Consider the following 23,871-nt stretch of genomic DNA (forward strand, 5'->3'; position numbering starts at 1 on the left):
GTTTGATCAATATACCCAACCCTTCCTTCTCATGAACTCAGGCGTATCATGCAATTTATGTCTTGTTCTTTTAATTCTTTTCAGTTTATTATTTTTATTATATAATATAATAATTATGGATTTGCTTTTGAAAGTATAATTTAATTCACAGTATATTATCTCTTAACCTATGGAGAAAAAAATAAATTATTATGCGATGCCTTTTATATTATATTCTAAATCTAATGACTTAGGAAGTACTTTTAATTTTAATTAATGGATAATTTGTGTGCTGTCACATGTATAGTGTCTCTTATTGTACATCTAAATTAAAATACGAAATTTGAAAGAAAAAATTATTTAAGTTTCTTAAACTAGCTACCAATCTGTATTTTTATTCTATCAAAATATAGAGCGATTCATGTACCTATAATATTCAGAAGTTCTTTTTAAAAGATAATGTTCTAGTATACTCCGAAATGATGTTCTTGGAAAGATCATCTTTCAAGTACATTGTACTATGATGCAAATTAACAGTCCTTATTTCTTTCTCTTGCCTTTTTCCTTTGTGTTTGCTGATTCCCCCATGAATCAAAACTCTTTTTAGTTCCTTTCTTTTGGCTTTTTCTCTCTATATACCGATTCTCCCACTAACAAACGTTCTTTTTTGTATTCTTCTCTATATATACTGATACCTCATATTCTTTTTTTCCTAAGCTATCTGAAAACTTCAATGTTCTCACAAAGCCTTGTTTGGTATATGTTGTGTTATACACCTTCTCACTAAGCTGTACTCGTTATTTCTCCTGAGAATCTGAGATCTCTGAAATCTGCATTGGCCACATAAGGATTTTCTTTTTGCTTGCTGATGGGAATCAGAGACCTTTGTTTCCTTAAGCTATAAGCAATTATGATAGTATCTTTTGATGGGTTCTGTGAGATTCTCTGAAGCTTCCATTTTGCTAGGTAATTTCTCAGAATCATGAGGGGAGAAGGAGAGGAAGAGAAGCTGAAATGGGAAGCCATAATTGAGAGGATGAAGGAGAAGAGTGATGGTTATGAAGAGATTGATGTCACCAAGCTTGGCCTGCTGGAAAAGAGGCTGCTCTTAGACACTGTTCTGAAGAATGCTGAACAAGATCATGACAAGTTTTTGTGTAGGCTTAAGGATAGGATTGATAAGTAAGTCACCTCTTCCTCTCCTTAATTTTGGTTTTTTTGCTCATGAAACACATTAAATACTCTCTACACTCCTAAACATAGGTTATTTCTAACTACTTCATTGAAATTAATAGAAGTAGATGAATTGTTAAAATGATCGTGAAATTGAAAAATCACAATTAAAAGCATGAATTTTTTTTTTTTTAAAAAAGAAAATCCTATTGAATTTTCTCCACAAACCTCCACTATCTATCCTCATTATCAGCTAGACTTGAATTCTTTTGAGGAGTATCAGATGAGGAGTAAAATCTTAAATAGGGTGGGTTTCTCTTTAAGGTATGCTTGAATGAAGGATATTGGAGGGAAGAAAAAGTGTTTTTTTTTTTTTCACAGAAGAGCAGATAATTAAAAAATTAACCACCCTTTAAATATCGTTGAAGTCCTCCTTTTTTTGTATTTTTATTTAAGAAGATTAAAATGGATAACGAAGGGTAACAAAATTGAAATTTAACCTTATTTTCCTTGTTTTTTTTTTTTTTCGTTTGTTTCATTATATTCTCCTTGAAACTTTTGAATATGTTTGGATTGAAGAAACAGAAGAGGGAATCAAAATTTTATTTCAGTTTTTAACTTCTGTAATTTTATTCATTTTAAATTTAAATCGAACACTTCTTATAATATACTTTTACTGTAAAAAGGATAAAAGGGGGGAAATATAGGATTTAAATCAAATGAAAAACTCTAGTTTATTTCCCTTTTTTTTTTTTCCTCCTTTCATTCTCAATCCAAAGATACCAAAAATTTAGTCTTGGATAGGTTAGATATGTCATGATCATTCCTGAAGTAATAATTGGTAGTTTTCTTGAAGTGGGTATTTATGAAATGATGAAAAATAATTTGAAGTTAAAAAGTATATGTAGCTTTATTTAGCTTAGATCTCCTCTGGCTTTATTTTGATTGATGTTCTTTATCCTCTGGCTTTAGGGTTGGAATAGAGATTCCGAAGATTGAAGTTCGATTTGAGCATTTGAATGTAGATGGAGATGCATATATTGGAACCAGAGCACTCCCAACTCTCCTGAATTCCACCTTAAATGCAATTGAGGTATTAATTTCATAAATTAATAAAATAAAAGCATGTCATGTGCATCAATGCTAAACCGTAGCTCATCAATATCTGTGGATGGACACACACACACACACATCGCTATTTTTATACCTTTTTTTAATGACTAAATTTATAGGTATTTTTTCATCTTTATCATCAAATTTTTCAGTCAAAACACACAAAATATATATTTTTTTATTTAATAACAAATTGTCTCCAAGAAATCATGTTCTTATCTTATTATTGAATGCACTTGTTATATTATGATTATAAAGCTTAGTGCGAACTTGAGTGTTCTGGTTTTGCCTAACGCATTGAATAATTTTTTTATTGAGAGATCAAAATAAATATTTTATCTTTAACAGACCAATTAAAGAAAAAAGTGATCTTGAAGAGTAAATAACTAATTTACTCCAAAACAAATTGGAATGGACTTTATAGCTCTTTAAAATAATTAAAACTTGTACTGTCTGCTATTCAAAATGCCTAGTTTTTTTTTTCTACCTTCAAATATACTGTTAAAAAGTTGTCTCTTTTTCTTCTTATTGTTTGTGATAAAATAGGGAGTTCTTGGATCAATTAAGCTTTTCCCATCTAAGAAAAGGATGCTCAACATACTCCAAGATGTCAGTGGAATCCTTAAGCCTTCAAGGTGCTGCTCATAAAGATATCATTTCCACTTTATCATCGTCTAAATTCCTCCTATTAATTCATTGCAACTTTTAGCCGTCTTTTTTTCCCCAAAAAAAAAAACAAAAAGAGAATTCTAGGGGAATACTATCTAATGAGTAAAAAAGAAAAAACCAAATCTAATGAATTAACAGTTGACTTTTCATTAACTTACCAATTCTGCATTATTTTGGGTATTTTTCTAACTTGGCTTCCTATTACACCTTGTAGAATGACTTTACTTCTGGGGCCTCCAGGATCAGGAAAAACTACACTGCTTCAGGCCCTTGCCGCTAAATCAGACAAGGATTTAAGGGTTGGTCATGCTCTTGTTTAATTTCAATTCGTTCAGTTTTGTTAGAATGATGAATTGGAGATTCCACTTGAGAGTGATTTGATTTGAGAGTTGAAGTTTTTACTGTTGCAGAAACTAACAGTGAATTTCTTACTTGAATTTTTATTTCCACCAGGATTGTGTTTAAGAATGTGCATTGGTGCTTATAACTGGTCAATCAATACATTTAACAATGCATCGTACCAAGCCAAAGAATTCTTAATTAAACCTGGTTTGCAAAAATTTTTAAAGGTCAAATTTGGGTTTCCTTGACTTGAACTCTGGAATGGTCATGATCAATTATCAGGTGTCAGGAAAAATCACATATTGTGGTCATGAGTTATCCGAGTTTGTGCCTGAAAGAGTTTGTGCGTATATTAGCCAGCATGATCTTCATTATGGAGGAATGACAGTCAGAGAAACTCTGGACTTTTCGGGACGTTGTTTAGGAGTTGGAACAAGGTATGATCTGCTGCTGCAATTGTTAGAACGAGAAAAGCAAGCTGGAATCAAACCTGAAACTGAGATAGATGCTTTCATGAAAGCCGCTGCCATGGCTGGCCAAGAAACAAGCCTTGTTACGGATTATATTCTCAAGGTTTACTGCTTTTATCTCTATTCTTTTTAATCACTTTCATTTTCATTCAGTAGCCTAAGTACCCTTGCTTCTCTAACATACCAAGAAATTGGACTCAGATTCTAGGATTGGAAATTTGTGCTGATACTTTGGTCGGGGATCAGATGAGAAGGGGCATATCTGGTGGAGAAAAGAAGCGATTAACAACTGGTATGAGAAAAAAGTGAATCCAATATACTTTTGGTTCCTTCATTTTGAATGAAATTTCGTTTGGTCCCTTGAGTTCGAAAATCTTCGTGCCAATCTTTCTATAATCATAATTTATTCTGATTTTATCATTTATCTTTTGAAGTTCTGTCAATCTTTTTCAAATACATGATTTTGGTAGTGGCAGATTGTACACATGTCAGATGATTTTGCGAGTGATCGCGAATGAATTAGGTCTAGGTGAAAAACAACATTTTCAATAGGTTGAAAACATTTAAAAGGCACATTTCGCAGCCTTCCATTTAAAAGTGCTAGCCTACAGGTGAGATGCTGGTAGGGCCTGCAAAAGCTTTCTTCATGGATGGTATCTCCACTGGCTTGGACAGTTCTACAACCTTCCAAATTGTCAAGTTCATGAGACAAATGGTCCATATCCTGGATTTTACAATGATAATCTCTCTTCTGCAACCTGCACCAGAAATTTTTGACCTTTTTGATGACATAATATTACTTTCGGAAGGTCAGATAGTCTATCAAGGTCCACGAGAGAATGTTCAGGAATTTTTCGAGAGTTTAGGATTCAAATGCCCCGAAAGAAAGGGAGTTGCAGATTTTTTACAAGAAGTTATTTCTAAGAAGGACCAAGATCAGTATTGGTTTAGAAGGGACAAAGCTTACCAATATGTTAGTGTGCCTGAGTTTGTAGATCACTTCAACAAGTACTACATTGGTCAAAAACTTCATGGAGAGCTTCAAATTCCTTATGATAGAAGTAGAACTCATCCAGATGCATTGGTGACTGAGAAGTATGGGATCTCGAGGTGGGAACTCTTCAGGGTTTGCTTCGCTAGAGAATGGCTATTGATGAAGAGAAATTCATTCATATATATTTTTAGAGCTGTTCAGTTTATAATCATGTCTTTGATAGCATTGACAGTGTTTCTTAGAACAGAAATGAAGTATGGCCAACTTGAAGATGGGACGAAATTCTTCGGTGCTCTGTTCTTCAGTCTTCTCAATGTCATGTTCAATGGAATGACAGAACTTTCGCTCATCGTTTTTAGGCTTCCTGTTTTCTTCAAGCAAAGAGATTTCTTGTTTTATCCTGCATGGTCTTTTGCACTGCCCGTTTGGGTCCTTGGAATCCCTCTCTCTCTGACGGAGTCAGGATTATGGGTCATCCTTACTTATTACCCCATTGGGTTTGCTCCTGCTGCCAATAGGTAGGGATCAGAATCTATTGTGATCAAGTTGTCAGGTGATCTAGATCTTTGAATTTCAAAACTATGTGAAATAGAATGCGAAGTGTTAAAATTTTGTGGTTAATATAATTTTTTGCTGTGTTGAAACGACATAGTGCCATTACTTTGTGTTGAAACAATACAACTTCAATTACACAGAATTGAGTTGAAACATATTCTTTAATCATTTAGTATTATTGAATTCCAAACTACAATTGATGATATGAGTCTTGAAAAAAAAAATTGATCACAGGTTTTTTCGTCAGTTCTTGGCATTCTTTTGTGTGAATCAAATGGGTTTACCTCTTTTCCGCTTCATTGGTGCAATTGGAAGAACACAGATTGTGGCAAATACTCTTGGTACCTTTACAATCCTGCTTGTTTTTGTCCTTGGTGGATTCATTGTTGCCAAAGGTAAGCAGCATTTTTTGGCTTTGCTACTTCTGCTTCACTGGTCAAAGGGAAATCATGATAGAAAATAAATATATCACTATTTATTGTTATGTAGACAAGAGCTTTAACTTTTAACTTACTGAGAGCAAGTAGTAACTGACCTGATATGACAGCCTCTCTTTAAGTAATATAGCATTTGGTCCTCATTTTCATAGGTCTTCACCAGATAGCTTAAACTTTCAGGTGGAATACTTCTTGAAATGCATGTAATTGCATCATCTGAAATAGTATGTGACGTTTTGATTGTTGCCTTTACAGATGATATCAAACCATGGATGAGATGGGGTTATTATGTGTTTCCCATGATGTATGGGCAAAATGCCATTGCCATCAATGAGTTCCTTGACAAAAGATGGAGCACAGTATGACATTTAAAATATGAACACAAGTGTTTTTGTCTTGCAAAATTGTATGACTTGTAGTTTATTGATGTAGATTTATGTTTTTGACAGCCTAATATTGACCCTAGAATACCTGAACCTACAGTTGGAAAGGCTCTTCTTAAGGCCAGAGGGATGTTCACTGAAGAATACTGGTACTGGATCTGTATTGGTGCTTTGCTAGGTTTTTCTCTGATTTTCAACATTTGTTTCATTGCTGCATTAACATTTTTGAGCCGTAAGTATCCATAGTAATATTTTTTTCTGTAACAATAATAAATGACAGTTTCAGACAATGTCTTAAAAATTTAATTTGCAGCGTTTGAAGATTCTAAATCAATTATCACCGAGGAGAATGAAAAAATGGCAAGCATGACAGAATCATCCTCTACCAAAAAACGGGAAATGAAAAACAGACAACATACCTCAGATTCAGCTAACAATTCATTTGAAGGTAGCGACTCTTACCTTTAGCTCATCGGCTTTCTGGCAAATAAACTGTTAAAAAGTAAAACTATATGGTAGTTTTTCATATGTTTAATCCCCAAAAGGCTGCTGGAAATTTTCATTCTTTTGTTGAAATTTTTTGTATTTTCAGTCTAAACAGAACTCATTGGCTTTCATACACTGAGATGGTTGCAGGTGACAAGAAGGACATTGTAAATCAGAAAACAGAAGAAATTGCAAGACCTAAGAAGGGAATGGTCTTGCCTTTTCGGCCCCTCACACTTGCTTTTGATCACGTGAATTACTACATTGATATGCCAACTGTAAACTACTGCACTCTCTTCTCTCAGTTGAATAATCTTCTCCTATTGTTATTCATTATGGTATCACAAATTCATGCAGTAGAAATTGGTCAACACTTGATTCTATTACAAAATTATTTAATAAAAAAATTGAATTTTCAGAAGAATTTATGAGTTGTAACAGTGTTTCCATCACAGGAAACGAAGAAGCAAGGAATTCAATCGAGTAGGCTTCAACTACTAAGAGATGTCAGTGGAGCTTTCAGGCCGGGAGTGTTAACTGCACTAGTTGGTGTAAGTGGTGCTGGAAAAACCACTTTGATGGATGTTCTTGCTGGACGAAAAACTGGTGGTTATATTGAAGGAGACATTAACATTTCTGGTTTCCCAAAGAACCAAGCAACTTTTGCTCGGATTAGTGGTTATTGTGAGCAAAATGATATTCATTCTCCAAACGTCACAATCTATGAATCTCTTATTTTTTCTGCTTGCCTGCGTCTTGGTAAGGAGGTTAAAAGAGAAATACAGAAGGTATTGCTTTTGTTTACCCTGGTTAGAGATTATAAAATTAATTTTCTAGCGCAAGACCTGTAAGGCTTGTGCTAAATTGGTGTGTTAGAAGTTGTGATTGAAGTATTCACAAGCATTTACTTAAAAACTTAGACTTCAAAGTTGATGATCTTTTTGACGATTCAAATCAATAGTCATATTAAACTCCCTACCAAAAGAACATTTTGTGCACACATTAAACGATGTATTTGAGAATTTCCATCATGAACTTCGATGCAGAGGGGACATTCAAATGGAAGTTCCCAGTCCCATCAAGATGTTCTTATACGATAATTCCCAGATTGAATGGGTTAGAAATACATAACTACTTATCACTGTTTGGCTTCGTCTGGTAGGTACCGAAGTGAGCATGCAAGGTCGTAGGTATTACTGGATCATATTGCAGCTACTCAGCGACACTTTTGCAATTGTTTCCAACAGAACTATTCTTAGGTAGTCTTCTCTCTGTATTGCAGATGTTTGTTACAGAAGTCATGGAGCTGGTTGAGCTACATTCAGTGAAGGACTTTCTAGTAGGACTTCCAGGAATAAATGGTTTATCAATTGAGCAAAGGAAGAGACTCACCATCGCCGTAGAGCTGGTTGCTAATCCTTCTATAGTCTTCATGGATGAGCCAACATCTGGCCTTGATGCGAGAGCCGCAGCTGTTGTTATGCGTACTGTCAGAAATACGGTGGATACAGGGCGAACTGTTGTCTGCACAATTCATCAACCAAGCATTGACATATTTGAATCTTTCAACGAGGTATATGACTCTAAAAAAGAACTTAGTTGTAGTTCTTATATGTTTGCTATCAAGCTCTTTGATAAATTATGACGTGTGGAAGGAATTAATGGCAAGCCTCCAAGGAACTTCACCCAGAGTTTTGTCCCATTACTTTCCAAGATTTGGGATGCGAAACATATATACAAAATTATCGTTACAAAGGAACCATGCTTACCTATTTCATCTGATTTTGCCTTCAGCTGCTTTTGATGAAGAAAGGAGGCCAAGTACTGTATAGTGGTCCCCTTGGTCAGAAATCTCAGAGGTTAATAGAGTACTTTGAAGTGAGTATGAATTCTTAGCGATGCATAAATTTGTAAACAAGTATTTTTGTCACTAATGTATCCATAAGTGGGCATTGAAATTATCATTTTCTGTGGAGATAACAGTCTGGTAGGCATTTACTGGTTTTATCATGCCATGTAGTGATAAGACCATGAGAATTACTTGAATTTAGGGCACAAAAGAAAGCATTTTTATCAAAAGATTAGAGAAAACCTTCTGATTAAGGCTCTAGTCTACACCCTTCTGCAGGCTATTCCATCAGTTCCTAAGATCAAAGACGGATATAATCCTGCTATGTGGATGTTGGATATCACTTCTCCAGCTGTTGAGTCTCAACTAGGTGTAGACTTTGCAGGACTCTACACCAAGTCAGAATTATATCAGTAAGTAGTAGCCAGGGTATCCCTTCTAACATCAGAAATTAGGCACACTTACTTTCCTTCTTTTCTTGTTTCCCAGGAGGAATCAGAAACTTATTAAAGACCAAAGCACACCAGCACCAGGATCAAAGGACCTTTACTTCTCAACCACATACTCCCAGCCATTCATTACTCAAACTAAAGCTTGCTTCTGGAAACAACACTTGTCCTATTGGAGGAATCCACCATATAATGCCATCCGGTTGTTCTTAACAGTAATTGTTGGGGTCATGTTTGGGCTTATTTTTTGGAAAGAAGGTGATAAAATGTATGTCAACGGGTTCTCCTTGTTAGTATCTTGCTTTTGGAATACCTCTTAACTCCTGATTACTTGATCGTTGAGGCTTTTATAACATGTTGTGGACCATTTCGATTCAAGAGTTTAAGCCCTTAAGTGAAAGCCAATCATACTTTTAGTAATATTTCTAACAAAATTGTAAAAGGGAGTGTAAATAGATAAGTGGATTGAAAATATTTGTAATAATTAGAATGTTTTCCCAAACTGAACAAGTTTTATGGAAGAAAACGTAATCATATGACCAAAAAAATCATCTACATGGACTCTGCTTACACTGTTTGAATGGCATTCCAATAATCATTTCTTAAATCGTCAATGCTAACTGATTTCATGCTTATGAATAAGAAAAAATTAAAAACTTGGGATCAAATATTGTGTCTGCAGACAAAAGGAACAAGAATTGTTCAATCTCATTGGTGCTATATATTCTGCTATTTTCTTCCTTGGAGCCTATAACACTTCCTCTGTCCAACCTGTTGTTGCTATAGAAAGAACAGCTTTCTACCGTGAAAGAGCAGCTGGAATGTACTCAGCTATTCCTTATGCATTTGCTCAGGTAAATCTAGCTGATCCTTTTACTGCAAAGAGGGAAAAATCAGTTTAGAATCCAGTAAAACCCCATTTTGGTCCTCAATGACTTCAGTAGCACCTCCCTCAGATTGTACCACATCACTATTCAAAAGTTTGATTTTGTTCCAATCCCATGAAACATTTTGCTCTCAGTGATCATTATATCATTAAGATAACTCTGGAAAGATAAAATAGAAGCATGATCTGTTTTTCAAGTTTCGAGAACTATGGTGATTTGACACGTGGGATCTTACTCTTGGGTCTAAAATTTCACTGCAGGTAGCAGTTGAGATGATTTATGTAGCAATCCAAACGCTTTTGTATAGCCTTATACTTTTCTCAATGATGGGGTTCAGCTGGCAAGTTGACAAGTTCATGTTCTTCTACTACTTTCTCTTCATGTGCTTTGTCTACTACACGCTTTATGGGATGATGACAGTCGCTCTCACACCTAACCCCCAAGTTGCTGCAATCATTATGTCCTTCTTTCTCTCCTTATGGAACCTCTTCACTGGTTTCATTATCCCAAGGAGGGTATGCATAGTGCTTACCATTCAATTTTTATAATTCTCTTATCATAATACTTTGAGTACACATTTCTTATGGAGACAAATATTCCAGTCCACAGTTCATAAACAGAATATCAGCTGTTACAATATAAGTTTGTCTAATCATGATAACGTGGATATTCATGTAAAATTGCCCATATGATACAATAACTCTTGTATAGATTGAATCTACCGACTCTCTCTAGTTTGTTGACCAAAGCCTTAGATTATGTTATAATTATTAGTTAGGGTGACTCAAATATAGGCGATAAGATGTACTATTCTGTAACATTTGCCTGCTTGGGCAATTTGACCGTGATGCTCCCAAAAAACATCATTCCCAAGATACTAGAAGATCAAAAGTTCAAAACTATGTGCCCAAATATCACAAATTTAGATCTCATCTCTATCAAACTGAGATCCAAAAATACTTTCCATTAGAAGTACACAACTTAGTCTAGGAAAGGTGCAAGGTGTGGCAAGCTACCTGCAGCCCATCACTTGCAGTTGTTATTTTCTTATTTTCTTATAGAAAGTTGTCGCCATGTGACCTGGAGATCACGGGTTCTAATTTTGGAAACAGTGGGTGGGGATAAAACTGCATCCATTTGTCCCTTCCTAGAACCAATCTGATGGGATCCTATGCACTGAGCCGCCCTTTAGTCTGTGTCAGACTGAGATCCAAATTTTATAGTACTTGGGTGAATAGTTCATAGTAATTGGGTAAATAGTTTTGATCTTGTTGTATCTTGGGAAATTATTTATTCACCTTCTTGGCTATCTAGCATCAATCTAATTGGCCCAGCTTTTCGTGTTTGCAGCTAATTCCCATATGGTGGAGGTGGTATTATTGGTTAAGCCCAACAGCTTGGACTACATATGGCATTGTGACTTCCCAAATTGGTGACAAAAACAATTTCGTAGAGGTTCCTGGATCAACACCAATATCATTAAAAGACTATCTTAAGAAGCAGATGGGCTATGAATATGGTTTCCTTGGAGTTGCTGCTGCTGCTCATATTGCCTTTGCTGTTCTGTTCGTCTTTGTATTTGCATATGGCATCAAGTTCCTTAATTTCCAAACAAGGTAAGGAATGCTAATGAATATGAGAAGTGGACATGAAAGATTTTTTTCCCCAGATAGCTGTATACCGGCTACTGCTAGAACAAATACCATATACGGATAGCTTTTTTTTTTTCAGCAGTATATAGAATGTTCATTAATTTTCGGTTACTAATTCATTCTCCAATTTGACTTGTGATGTTTAATTAAGAAATTCTTCTATCATATGCTGTAACAGGTGGTTTATACTGATTCCAATTTATCACTCTGTTTGATCTAAATGTAGGAACTAAATGACTAATTTACAAATATTAAGAAAATTACTTGTAAATTAGTTTAATTTATACTAATTCCAATTTATTACTCCCTCTAATCCTATAATATGTTGGAAATATCATTTTAATCATTTACATTAGAATCTACTCCCTTGGTAGGAAATCCCCCTAATATGTGCGATTAATATATAAAGTTTAGGCAAAAAAATTATAAATGTGGCAGACAAAATATATTGAAGTATAACATTTAGAACCAAGACAGGCAGCGGAAAGAAAATCTTTGTTAACTCTTATATTCAAAATTGAAAAAGATAAGAAATATTTTGCTTCGGAGAAAGAATGATGGTGCTCGATAAATTCTTCCAAAGTCCTCTCAACAGCTAGGACGCAACCTTGGGAACGCATTTAGAAGCAAATAATATAGGCTTAAAATAAAAGGAATGATCATTTGTAATAATAAAAATAAATATTAAAACCCAAAAAAGTCATGTATAGTAAAAGAGGCAATATTAGTCACTCATCCAAAATACACGTACTTATTTGATCATTTATAACCTCAGAATACACACAAATTGCCTGTACATTTTTTTTTCCATTTTTCAATGCTTAAAATATACAAGTATGAATAAGTTTTAGCTTAGAAACATTAATTAAGTGTAATTTTAAATATAAATTTTAAATGTTGAACCTGACAGACCAAATAACTTTTCAATCGTGATTTATAGAATGTGAGATAAATATGTGAAAAAATTTTATCTCAATTTACTTAAAACGTGCTTATAAAAAACCTCAAACGTGATGGCAAAGCAAACGGGGCCTCTATCCGGTTTGTTAGCCTAGACCAGACATGTGACCTGTTCCCAATCCAACCGGTTAGTCCGATCCAGTTCTCATGGCATCGATTTTTAATATTATTTTCCATCACGAAGGGCAATTAGCTACTACCTCAATTTTCAAATCATAGCATACATTGCCACCTACACAAGCATGAGATTGTAAAGAAAGCTTTTGATGCTTGATTTTGTTGGAACATAGGAAATTACTAAACACATAAAAGACAAAGTACTATTGATTCGTGAAATTCCAATTTACTGATCCATACACAGAACAACTGAAAGAAGCACAGGGCAAATTAAATCTGAAATTAGCACACCACATCCACTTTCTTACTTCCAGGGAAATGAAATTCCCAGTAAGAGCTTTGAGCTAACCTCGAACTACCGCCTCTCATTGGCTTTGACAGGATCCTTGTCTAGCTGCTCAATCTCCTTTCTGCTCTTAATGATACATCGTTTCTTAGAATTAAAATCTAATTTATCCAAGTCCTCGGCAATTCCTATATAACCATACAGAATGCCCTCCATTTTGTCACCCTGTATTTCCTTTTCATCAAGAACACTGCATCTGCTAGTTTTAGATTTTATTCTCTCAAATTCCAGTCTTCCACGTTTGCAATCAGAAAGATATTTATTAAGCCTCTCTGCATCTCCCAGCCCAACAAAAGTACCCAAGAACTTCACCAAAATAACACTTTGGTCCGCAGGCTTCCCTAAGCATACCTTGATTCTTCCCCTTACAAAACCTTTACCTGCAAATTTCAATGAATTAAAGATAAGCTCAAAATGCAGTTTTCACAAGATAACATATCTTTAATAGAGGTTCCAGTGAGGAATAAAAGTTTCTTTCGTAGGACCAGGCAATAGCGCAAGATCTTCAAGATTAACTGAATTTACACGACATATGATGATAAGGAAAGAGATGAAATCCTTTTACAGAAAGGGTGGAAAATGAGGGGGGAAACAGAAAATTGATTTTCCAACTAGTTTTGTTTCTTCCTTTTTCAACCACCCAAGTAAAAAAAATTCCAAGGAAAGCTCTCACCTCTAACGAAAGCCTCAACTGTTTCCATGCTTACCACCTTCCATTTTTGCGGGTTGTCATCAGACATTGATACATTATGGATGATAACGACAGGAGGCCAGAGAATTAAATCTTCCTTCTGTGCCAGAGCTTCAGCATTAGGCAAAACCTGGGGAACCCAGGTCACTGTGTCTTGAGGAACAACAGTATCCCATCCCAACAGAACACAAATTGCTTTATGAAGACCCAAGTGCTCTATTCTCAACCCAGCCTTATGGGACATAAAGGCATGAGTTACGAGGCGTTGTGTGTCCAAGAACTCCTTTGAGGAACTGAAATAAAAAGAAAAATAAAATAAAATATATACAAGTTACGACTTTAAAACATTGACAATTACATGCAATGTCACTCCATTAAAAAGCTCAGGAGCATAACCATTAACTTCAGTTCAACAAGATAAAATCCTGATGGCAGTCTCAACTTCACAAGCATATAACAACTACTGCTTTTTTTATTTTTAAAAAAAAGAGCAAGTCCAAGGATTCCCTATGAAGGAAAATACAATAATTACTAAAGACTGTGTCAAAATGAACTTTGGGAGTTCAGTTATTTTGTTATTGATATTTCTTTCCAGATAAACAAAATAAGAACTTAATTTTTCTCAAATATCCTTTCTGTGTTCTCTTCCTTCCAAAATAGAATCAATCCAGATCTTTGTAAAGCTGTAGTTACCTGAAGCTAAGCAATTAACTAGAATATTATATGTTTCACAATTTGTTAAAAGCCAAAAGTATGCAATAACAAAAAAAAAGACAACACATCTAAATTAGCTTTAATGCATGCTGTCAGTACAGCAGCTCATAAAATTTTTTATCCTAGTGGCGTGGATTGGCACAGACGCCAATAAAACACCTAAGCCTCCAACTCAACATAAAAACAGCTAACGCAACAAAAACACATATTGCTTCAAAGTTATATAAAATCTATCACCTAAGCTCCAAACCATAATGAAAATAATTAAAACATAGCTACTTGACTGAACCTGCACGTTTAGTGCCCCATCGATCCTGATTTGACATGTGAACAAAAGTGTCCATTGACAAAAAGAATCACAGAGAAAGAAAGCAGACCTTCTGCAACATATGGTGCGGTACAATCTAGCCTAAAAGGTTGATGGCACCCTGATCCTTGTATACATTCCACGACCACATACAGAAATTTACTACCATCCTTACTGGGAAACTCAGCAAGCTCATGGCAAATCCAACAGAGAAACAAAATAGAAGGGCAAACACCAAACGCTAAGGAAATTGAGGGAAATATCTCAATAACATTTAAGAACTTCACTATTCCCTTTACGTAAGCAAGGTGTGTGCTTTGACCTCATTGCAGTTTCCCCAGAAAAGACACTTGTGTTCTCAATAACATTTAAGAACTTTACTTTTCCCTTTACGTAAGCAAGGTGTGTGCTTTGACCTCATAGCAGTTTCCCCAGAAAAGACACTTGTGTTATAGTAGCAATGAGGGAAGGCAAAGCCTTGAGGTTGCATGCAGCCTCTGCAGTGGACATGGTATATTTGGTTGGAGAGGAATGCACGCATATTTAATGAAGTTTTGGTGTCACCAAAGCTGGTGGTGGATTTGGATAGTGTTTTACACTCCCCTTTGGTGGTCTTTGCTTGGTTACTTTTTAAGGGGTGTCCTTATCAGATATGTGAAGCAATTAGAGGACAATGTTATTTTCATGATTCTTTTATTTTCTCCTTGTCCTTTTTTAACTAAGAGGATACCATATCCTCCTTTACATATTTTTCCTTCTGAAAAAATTCTTTTGCATATGTTAAAACTTATCCTTACTGCCTTCTTTTCCTTCCTCAGTATTACTTTGCTATAATCATCTAAAGGCCAACATTGCTATTTGGCATCTCATTTTGCATGGCAATACAACTAGATATCAACTCTAACAACAACTCCTACCCTAAATTCTCAATATAAAAGCTATACAGTACAGCAGGCAACATACAAGTAACTTCCATCATCATTCATAAGCAGACATCACTGCCACTAGCTTCACAACTCATGTCCATCCACGTAGCTATTTACCAAATATTTTATCCTATTGACATAGGATAAAATTGATGCGAGAAATCCATCAGGGTGTCCACCTTAAAAAACAGAAGAATCACATTGCAGCATGTTATACTTCAAAGTTAGGGAAACCTATCATCTAAGGGCCAAAGCATAGTCATAAGAAATTATAGCATGTATACTTGACTGCACCTGTAAGTTAAATACCAAAGAACGCCTGATTCAATATGTGAACAGAAGTGCTCCATTTACAAAAAGAGCAGCGTGGAAAAGAAAACAGACCTTCTACCACATACGATGCAGAACAAACTACCAGCTTTTCCTTGCTCTTTGTACCTCCTTTGAACAGATGAGTTCACATTCAACCTCTTGGAGTACATTAGGAAAGCTTCTTGTACCTTTTGATTAAACTCCTCAGAGCCTTCTGTTGGCTCAGATTCTGTTGCACTTGTCAAATCCTCAGATAACTCATCATTAGTTGTACGCACATTCTCATCATAACCATGATATTTTTTCCAAACTTTAGGTTGTTTATGAAATGCATTTCTTTTAGAGAAATGCTGGGGCTTATTCCAGCTTGAAGAATTAAATCTTGGATGACTCTTTACATTTTGATTGGAATACTTACGAAATCGAAATGTATGCCGCTGCAAATGTCCCACAGAATGCTGAGATGGTAACCAGTCATCAGGAGGGAAATCTTCTACCATGCCCAATTCATTGTATTCTCTTGTGTCCTTTCCATAGAACTTATGGTCAAGTCGAACATTATAAGATGAATGCATTACATTCATTTCTTCATCGTCTATCCAATCTTCATCCTCATAAGGATCTTGATATTCTTCCAGTGAATCCCAATCATATGATTTTATGGTTCTCGAATCACTCAGATACATACCATCATCTGCATTGTATTTTCTCTTCAACTGTCTGTCTGAATGATCATGAATGCCAAGACCCTGTTTCATATCATGCACTCTAGCAGCATGTCTGTGGGCTTCTGAATCATGTTTAGTCAAAGGATTATTTAACCTTTCTTGCTGAAGACCTGGACCTCTATTTCTTTGCGACTCATATTCCAATCTTAATATTGATGATCGTTCAGCCTCAGATACAGCCAGATATGAAGCTTCATACTCTCGTGGCATTCTCTTGTCACTTTCAAAATGATTATAACCAGAATTCAAACAATCCTCACTTTGCTTTGATGCAATTGATGTTCTGGCTATATCATGGTAGTCAACGTACTTTTGTTTTTGTAATGCAGGATGGTCATTTATAGAACCTCTCCTGTGATTACCAAAATGTTCTTCACCTTGACCACTTCTATCTAGAACAGGATTCACAATAAAGGGTGGCAACTCTCTATTATCATATTCCATTTGAGCTTCCTCATAATCTAAGCGTCCATGGTGAGTTACCCTTCTATGGAAATCATCATACTTATACCCACGATCACCCTGTGCACCTACCCGTAATTTGGAAGTAAGATACTCTCCTTGTTCAGTCCTAGTGGAACTAAAAGCACATCGTTGCTGACCAACATTCCTCTGCCCAGGTTCTGCATCTCTAGCACTATCCATAAGGGGCCTTTGTCCATATCCACTATACCCTACAGGTTCAGGGAGTTTTCCGCTGCTCCTTGGCAGTTCATAATATGCAGGTAAATGGTTGCCATCATGATGAGAACATAATATATCACTCCTTGGCATTCCTATAGAGGAGCTTCCATGATCCCTCAACTGAGAAGTACTCACATAATCCTTCATATAAGAAGGTGATATTGATGGGCGTGATACTTCTGTTGCATGTAATATAGGCTTTTCTACACGTTTGTAAGATTCAGCAACAGGCATCTTATCTGAACATAGTGAATCACGATGCTGCAGTCGCTCATACTCAAGTCTCTGCATATCTACACCCCTTGACAATAGAGGCAAGTGCCCGTCAGTTTCTTTATATTGAGATGTTAGACCTGTATCAGGAATTGGCCCATAAGGTCCTCGTGCTTCACTTTCATGTACCATCAACTTAGGGTCCAGCATGCCTGTTCCACCACCTAATCTGCTATCAGTTAAATCCTTCTCTCTATTAACCGTGGAGTTATCATGGTCATATCCATATACATGCTTTGTATCCAAATTTTCACCATCAACATAGTATTCCGTGGTTTTGGCCATTTCATATCTTGGTCTCATCCCCAGAGACGGGGAACAACTTCTACGCCTAACCCCATCATCAAAAAGTGGCCTTTTTCTCGTTTGTTCAATAGGAGGCGATCTGGAGTTGGCCTGGCTGCTCCTACGATCTCCCAAATGCCAGTCATGATCCCTCCTCTCAAAATCATCACCCCCTTTGTTTGCACCCGCACCTCGTCGCAGCTCATTTATCTTATGAGGACTCAAGTTCCTCTCACGCCCGATCTCCCGATCCAACCCATCACGGCGAGGTCTTCGATATGAGTGAGAACCCGGTTCAAGGCGGTGCTGAGCACGTGATGTTGGAGATACTGTAATATGATCTTGACGCCGTCTAGATTGCATCGTGAGCTCACTAAACAAAGATAAACCTTAAACCCTAAATTTTTAATTTTTCCCCCAATTTCTTAAATCCAACGGAGATTACAAAAGTCCCATCAATCGAATCGATCCAAAAATTTCAACCACCGCAACAGAATTACAGGGTCAACCCCAATCCCCGAACCCTAACCCTAGCAAGGTTCTTGAAGGATCCGTTAGCAAACACAGATCAATGAAAATTCAAGAGCAGTGATGCATGGAAAAAGATGAAAGAGCGAGCTATCAACAAGATTTCTCAAACCTTTTCGGAAGAAGCAGTAAGCTTCCACATGGTGATCAGATGAAAAGCGTGAACAATTCGCAGAGTTAAATCAAGCAAGGAAACAGTGTTCGGCGAATCAAGAGGATAGTGAGAGATTGCAAGAGAGAGTGTCGCCGCTGATGAATGATCTTTGCTGAAGCGGACTGAAAAGTAGCATACGATTTAGTGTTTCTTCTTCGAGATCATCCGAACCGGATTGATCATCTGTGCGCCATAAGGTGGGCTTCCAATAAATTATTTCTTTCACGTAAAAGCAGTTTTATTGGTTTATTTTAGTTGGACGACCCGCCTTTGCCATCCCACTCCTATCTACACGGGCAATGCAAACAAGAAATTGTGTTTAACTGTTTGCATATTTTAGGGAAATTAACCTTTCTTTGCCCCAATACTTTTCACTTATTTCTAATTGAGCCTTTCAACTTTAAATCATTGAAGATCAATCCTACGGCAATGCATAGGTGGCAAATAAATGCTCCCATAACGGAAATGAGGGGAAAAGATTAATTTTGGTATGAGGAAATTGAAGGGAAAATTTTTTTAATAAGCTCGACTTAAAAATTAGAAAAACTAAATTATAAAATTTTGATAAAAAAAAATATATAAGATAAAACAGCAAGCAAATTAATTTAAATTTTTTAATCCTATTTTTTTATTTTTTAGATTGAGTTCATTAAAAATTTTTCTCTCTTTTTTCTAATTTTCCCCGTACCAAACGTATCTAAAGCTTTTGGATCACTTTCCCATTGTCACAAATTGTGTTGAAATGACAGATTCGTTTCAATAATGGATACTTAATTATAGTTTTTTTTATAGATTTTTAATTTATTTTTTTATTGATATTTTTAAATCTCCTTTATTTCAAAAATTGCACTATTTTCGGTCCTAATTATAAGATTTTATTTATAGTCTAAAAACAAAATTCTATAATAAGGACCAGAGTTAGTCTTTCACAACTTCTTAGATATGGAATTAGTCTTTCACAACTTCTTAGATATGGAATGTCCAAATCTAAACGTCAAGGTTTCAGAGTATATTTAAATCTTCTTAAATACTACTCTCGATCTGTAATATAAGAGTTAGTTGACAAATTTAAGTAGATTAAAAAAGTTTGTTAAAATTATTTGTAATAAATAGATGTTGTCTTTTCTAAAATATCTTTCCTAATCAAGTGTATTAGCTTTAATATTTAATAAAATATTTAACATGTGTAACTACTACAAGGACTACTTTGGAGAAGAATGAATAAATATGAAAAACAAAATAATTTATGTCTTATATTTAGAATCAAATTAAAAATTAAATTAGCTCTTATATTAAAAATCAGAGATAGTAATTTGTAATTTTCATAAAGTAAGAGAAAAGCAATGAAAAAGAGAGTGAGAAGCTTAACCAAAATATATATATATATATATATATATATATATAGAGAGAGAGAGAGAGAGAGATAGTATCATATGCATCATTTTTCTTCATTTTTTATATTTTTGGTCCTATTTTGCTGGCTAATAGTTATACTAGTAAACTGAATGGGAATTAAAGGTTAACCATATAAATTATGGTAAAATTCCATTAATGGATGATTCAAAAGTGACAACTAGAATTGTTTAAACAAGGTGGCTTTGCCTATCAAAGAAAGAGATATTCGCTCCAAGTTAGAAACTCTCTTTAGTATTCCACAAAATCCCAAAAAAAAAATAGTAAGATTAATTTTACTTACTAATTAAGTTCTTGTCGTTATATGATGTAAAGATGATTTGATTTCATCTAATGTTCTAATGGAAAGAAAAAAGAATGTTTAAGTAGAATCTCTTATAATCACATATCTCTAGCTATGCAAATTAATAGTTGTAAAGTGGGCATTTTAATACGTGTAAAAGAAAAAACGGGAACAAATCATTAAGAACGATTTAATAGAGAAGCATTTAAGTAACTTACAGAACATCACAAGTTTAAATTTCTCTGGTGATGTGAGCAAAGAAAATAATCTTGTTTATATGACTTCCGGCCTTAATATAAGATCGAATATACTAATTTAGAGAAATTTAAAAAAGTTACTAAATTATTACTTCCGGTTTTTAATATAAAAACTAGTTGATTAATTTGAGTAAATTAAAAAAGTTTGTTGAGTTAGTTAGTTGTGATAATTAGGTGTTGTCTTCTGTAAAATACCTTTGCTAATCATGTATTAGTTAAGACTGTCATCTGATTGAACATTTAACATGAGCAACTTCTGCAATGACTACTTTAAAAAAATAGATAAATATGAGAAACAAAATTGATTAGATTATTATATTTAAGTCCAAATTCAAAGTCAAATTAGCTCCTATATTAAGAACTAGACGTAGTACTTAATTATAGCATATATTATATGATCTCTATAAAATACTTATATACATCATTAAATTATATATCAATTTATAAATAAGGCAAATTAGTTTAGATAAGAACGATAAATATAAACACTTTAAAATAATTTAGTAATTTTATCAAGGGAGAATTACAATGAGATCCCAAATAAGAAAAATAACTGAAAAACGAGTCCCAGAAGTTGTCATTCTCACTATAGGATTTGTCATTATAAACTGTTGAGGTTATTATTGGGACCTTTTAGTAATCATTTCTCTTATGTGGGACTTGATTGTAATTCTCCTTTTTATTAATGTCTTTAAATTAGTTAACTGGATTTTGTATTAAAAACAAGAAGTGATATCTCATATGCCTATACTAATAACTTCAACGCGAGACTTAAAATAACACAATATTGGATCAAAAATCACACAATATTAGAGAATAGTTACCATGGCACTTTGTCAGCAGTAAAGAAAATTTGGTCATTTCACATATGAAGGTCCTTTGAACGCATCTCTTTCTAAGGGGGTTAATTTGTTCTGGCTTACTAAAAGTTGTCTCGAAGCTCCACTTTTTCTTTAGTGTAAAAATCAATTTCATTTGCTAGAAGTTACTTTGCCTTACTTTTGGCTTTTTGTTTAACTAATATTTAAAAAAAAAATAGTACTCATTCTTCAACATGAAACATTTATCTAAACAAGTTTCAATTTATTAAACTGATTTCTTAAAATATGCATTCAAACGTCAATTATGTACTATTACTATAACTTTTACTAAAATTCAGTTTCGATAAAACGTGAACTTCTGATGAACAGACTTTTGACAAAATAAAAAATGAACACACACTAAATTTATGAACAAAGATGAATGAATCAATGGGAATATATTACATGAAAGCAGATATATAAGCACGTAAAAGTGATACCACCAAACTTTATAAGAAAAAAAAGTTTAACAGAAGCTTCTTTGTATAATACATGAAGAAATTCTTTTATTCTGCAGAATGATATTGATAATGGTAAAGTAGTAGACCTTACACATGCCCAAAAAACCTGCTTGAACTCAAGTTGTTGGAGTGTTCGTGATAATGAATGTAATAAAATAGGATTATGTAATTTCTAAGGTTGACTTGGCATAAAGATGAAAAGTAAGTAACAATTGTTGCCTAAATCAGAATATCCTTTTGCGTAAAGGAACAACTTCAATATTAAGTCATATGTAGCCACTTCATTATTCTGTGTCCATTACAGCTAACTCAGGATTGAAGAGTAGAAGTCACTCCTAAGAAAAGCAAAAGGGTATGTCATAAAGTGTATATATCCAATGGCATGCCTTATAAAAACCTCACCTTTTTTTTCTGCAAATTCAATCTCAGAAGATTAGTTTCAGATTCTCAGGTGAAACATTCAGCGCTGAGATATTAGTGAGATCCTCTTGAATGCATTTCAAAACTTCCACTAAAAAGGAGGGTATTCTCTTTGCTGCTTCCAGAAGTCAAGAGAGAAGGCTAGTTTTGAAGTAAAGGGAAAACAAAGTGCCAACCTGCTGAGACATAAAAACCAGAGAAGAAGAGTTCTGAGGAGCTAGTTTTGCAGAGAGAGAGGGAGGGGGATTTAATTAGAAGATGAAGAACATTGGGAATAGTATTGGAAGCAGTGGGAGGCTATCAATAGAAGATTATGAGGATGAGCAGATATCAAAGTTGGCCATTTCTACATTTCAAGCTAAAGAAGAAGAGATAGAGAGAAGGAAGATGGAGGTTAGAGAGAAAGTTGAACGACAACTTGGTCGTGCTGAAGAAGAGACAAAGCGCTTAGCACATATTTGGGAAGTAAGTTTCATTATCTGACTCCCACACATATATTATAACTAAGACAAAACTTGCATGCTGTTCATGAATATTTTATGCAAAAAGGCTTATATTAAGAGATCATAATGAAGATTCTTGTTTGTTTCTTTCAATCTTGAAGGAGCTTGAAGTGTTGGAAGATCCCCTGAGAAAGGAAGTAGCAATGGTACGAAAGAAAATCGATATGGCTAACAAAGATTTGAAGCCACTAGGACAGAGTTGCCAGAAAAAGGTACAAAAATTTATGAGCAAAAATTTTTTTTTTTATTTTTAAGAATTTGTTGGTCAGAAAATGAAGAACGATCAAAAGGGAATCTGAATTTTGAAATTGAATGATAGGAGAAAGAGTATAGAGAAGCCTTGGAAGCTTTCAACGAGAAGAATAAAGAGAGAGGTCATCTGATTACAGCATTAATGGAGGTACAATACATTCAATATATTGAAATTCTATGCAAAAAATTATAAGATCCTAAAGAATGAATATAGTCTCCAAAAAGTCTCGTAACAAGTGAACAACATTCAATAACAACTTCTGATATATGAAATGACAACAAACCCGTACTCCTCACTTGTTGTCGGACTTTTTTATAATTATATTCTCTCCTTGAGACCTCATAATGATCATTCCAATTCAATTTCTTCAATTTTATTTATTTATTGTGACTTTATCTGCTAATTTATTGTTAGCTATTGACTGAGAGTGAAAGAATAAGGATGACGAAGCTGGAGGAGCTGAGCAGGACTATAGAATCCATGAATTGAAACAAAAGTTACAGTGGCAGCCGCTAAGTTTATTGATTAGCTTCATCTATTTTTTGGCCAAGAAAAAAAATGTAGCTTGATCCATTTTTCCACTTTGTTGCTTGTATACGTTTACTTGCGTTTATATTGTTCAAGAATTTTCTTTTAAGATGTCAACCAAAGAGAAGTTAAGTATTGCCGGAATCCTTTTCATACGCATCATAATTTTAAATCAATCAGCAAAGCTGATCCTTTAATTAGGCCAAATCTCATGGTTAAAATGCACCCTCCCTGCGGTGCTCAACTACAATCATAAAATTATATTATTCATATTATCTTTGTTTTTTATTTTATTTTTAATAAAATGCTCTCAACCTAACTTGAACCCGGCACCACTATTTGGCAGGCGACAGGATCCATCTTGTCATCTGAATTTCTCCAAATTGAAACAAAGATACTCCTTCTGTCTTAAATTTAGAAGCTAACAAAC

At 34.6% G+C, this 23,871-nt stretch overlaps 3 protein-coding genes across 7 annotated transcripts in view; 2 read left to right on the forward strand and 1 right to left on the reverse strand.

Moving 5' to 3' along the window:
* The window catches only part of LOC114726017 (pleiotropic drug resistance protein 2), a 25,507-nt gene extending 13,879 nt beyond the window's left edge, over positions 1–11,628 (forward strand). Inside the window, exons 14-21 of one of the 2 annotated variants that reach the window (XM_028912584.1) lie at positions 7,057–7,389; positions 7,884–8,174; positions 8,396–8,479; positions 8,730–8,863; positions 8,940–9,167; positions 9,582–9,753; positions 10,047–10,301; positions 11,137–11,628. In XM_028912584.1, the coding sequence (XP_028768417.1) occupies positions 7,057–7,389; positions 7,884–8,174; positions 8,396–8,479; positions 8,730–8,863; positions 8,940–9,167; positions 9,582–9,753; positions 10,047–10,301; positions 11,137–11,406 (1,767 nt within the window). In that variant the 3' untranslated portion in view covers positions 11,407–11,628. The remainder of the gene's footprint in view (positions 1–7,056; positions 7,390–7,883; positions 8,175–8,395; positions 8,480–8,729; positions 8,864–8,939; positions 9,168–9,581; positions 9,754–10,046; positions 10,302–11,136) is intronic. The other variant, XM_028912583.1, reaches the window with a different exon arrangement.
* On the reverse strand, positions 4,110–18,702 carry LOC114726018 (uncharacterized). Of its 2 annotated transcripts, none has more exons than XM_028912587.1 (3): positions 15,884–18,702; positions 13,474–13,845; positions 4,110–4,120 (listed from the first exon to the last, which is right to left on the reverse strand). In XM_028912587.1, the coding sequence occupies exons 1-2, from the start codon at positions 18,142–18,144 to the stop codon at positions 13,494–13,496; spliced, it is 2,613 nt and encodes an 870-aa protein (XP_028768420.1). In that variant the 5' UTR covers positions 18,145–18,702; the 3' UTR covers positions 4,110–4,120; positions 13,474–13,493. The 2 variants fall into 2 exon arrangements, with proteins under 2 accessions (XP_028768420.1, XP_028768419.1); XM_028912586.1 differs by lacking the exon at positions 4,110–4,120 and adding an exon at positions 12,644–13,241 and having other exon boundaries at positions 13,535–13,845.
* On the forward strand, positions 4,545–23,638 carry LOC114726020 (syncoilin-like). Of its 3 annotated transcripts, XM_028912589.1 has the most exons (5): positions 4,545–4,555; positions 22,283–22,622; positions 22,762–22,872; positions 22,980–23,060; positions 23,328–23,638. In XM_028912589.1, the coding sequence occupies exons 2-5, from the start codon at positions 22,416–22,418 to the stop codon at positions 23,400–23,402; spliced, it is 474 nt and encodes a 157-aa protein (XP_028768422.1). In that variant the 5' UTR covers positions 4,545–4,555; positions 22,283–22,415; the 3' UTR covers positions 23,403–23,638. The 3 variants fall into 3 exon arrangements, with proteins under 3 accessions (XP_028768422.1, XP_028768421.1, XP_028768423.1); XM_028912588.1 differs by lacking the exon at positions 4,545–4,555 and having other exon boundaries at positions 22,196–22,622; XM_028912590.1 differs by lacking the exons at positions 4,545–4,555; positions 22,980–23,060 and having other exon boundaries at positions 22,196–22,622.
* Positions 23,639–23,871: the final 233 nt, after the last annotated feature.

Source organism: Neltuma alba, unplaced genomic scaffold (assembly GCF_004799145.2).
Source record: "Neltuma alba isolate B1F8T4 unplaced genomic scaffold, ASM479914v2 tig00012322_pilon, whole genome shotgun sequence".
NCBI lineage: Eukaryota > Viridiplantae > Streptophyta > Magnoliopsida > Fabales > Fabaceae > Neltuma > Neltuma alba.

Coding starts and splice junctions, on each gene's coding strand:
- LOC114726018 (XM_028912586.1), bottom strand. CDS start 18,144: ATGCAATCTAGACGGCGTCAAGATCATATTACAGTATCTCCAACATCA. Junction 13,846..15,883: donor TGCATCGTATGTGGTAGAAG/GTCTGTTTTCTT, acceptor TTTTTATTTCAG/TTCCTCAAAGGAGTTCTTGG. Junction 13,242..13,534: donor AGTTGAGGCTTTCGTTAGAG/GTGAGAGCTTTC, acceptor TGAAATTTGCAG/GTAAAGGTTTTGTAAGGGGA.
- LOC114726020 (XM_028912589.1), top strand. CDS start 22,416: ATGAAGAACATTGGGAATAGTATTGGAAGCAGTGGGAGGCTATCAATA. Junction 22,623..22,761: donor GCTTAGCACATATTTGGGAA/GTAAGTTTCATT, acceptor TCAATCTTGAAG/GAGCTTGAAGTGTTGGAAGA. Junction 23,061..23,327: donor TGATTACAGCATTAATGGAG/GTACAATACATT, acceptor ATTTATTGTTAG/CTATTGACTGAGAGTGAAAG.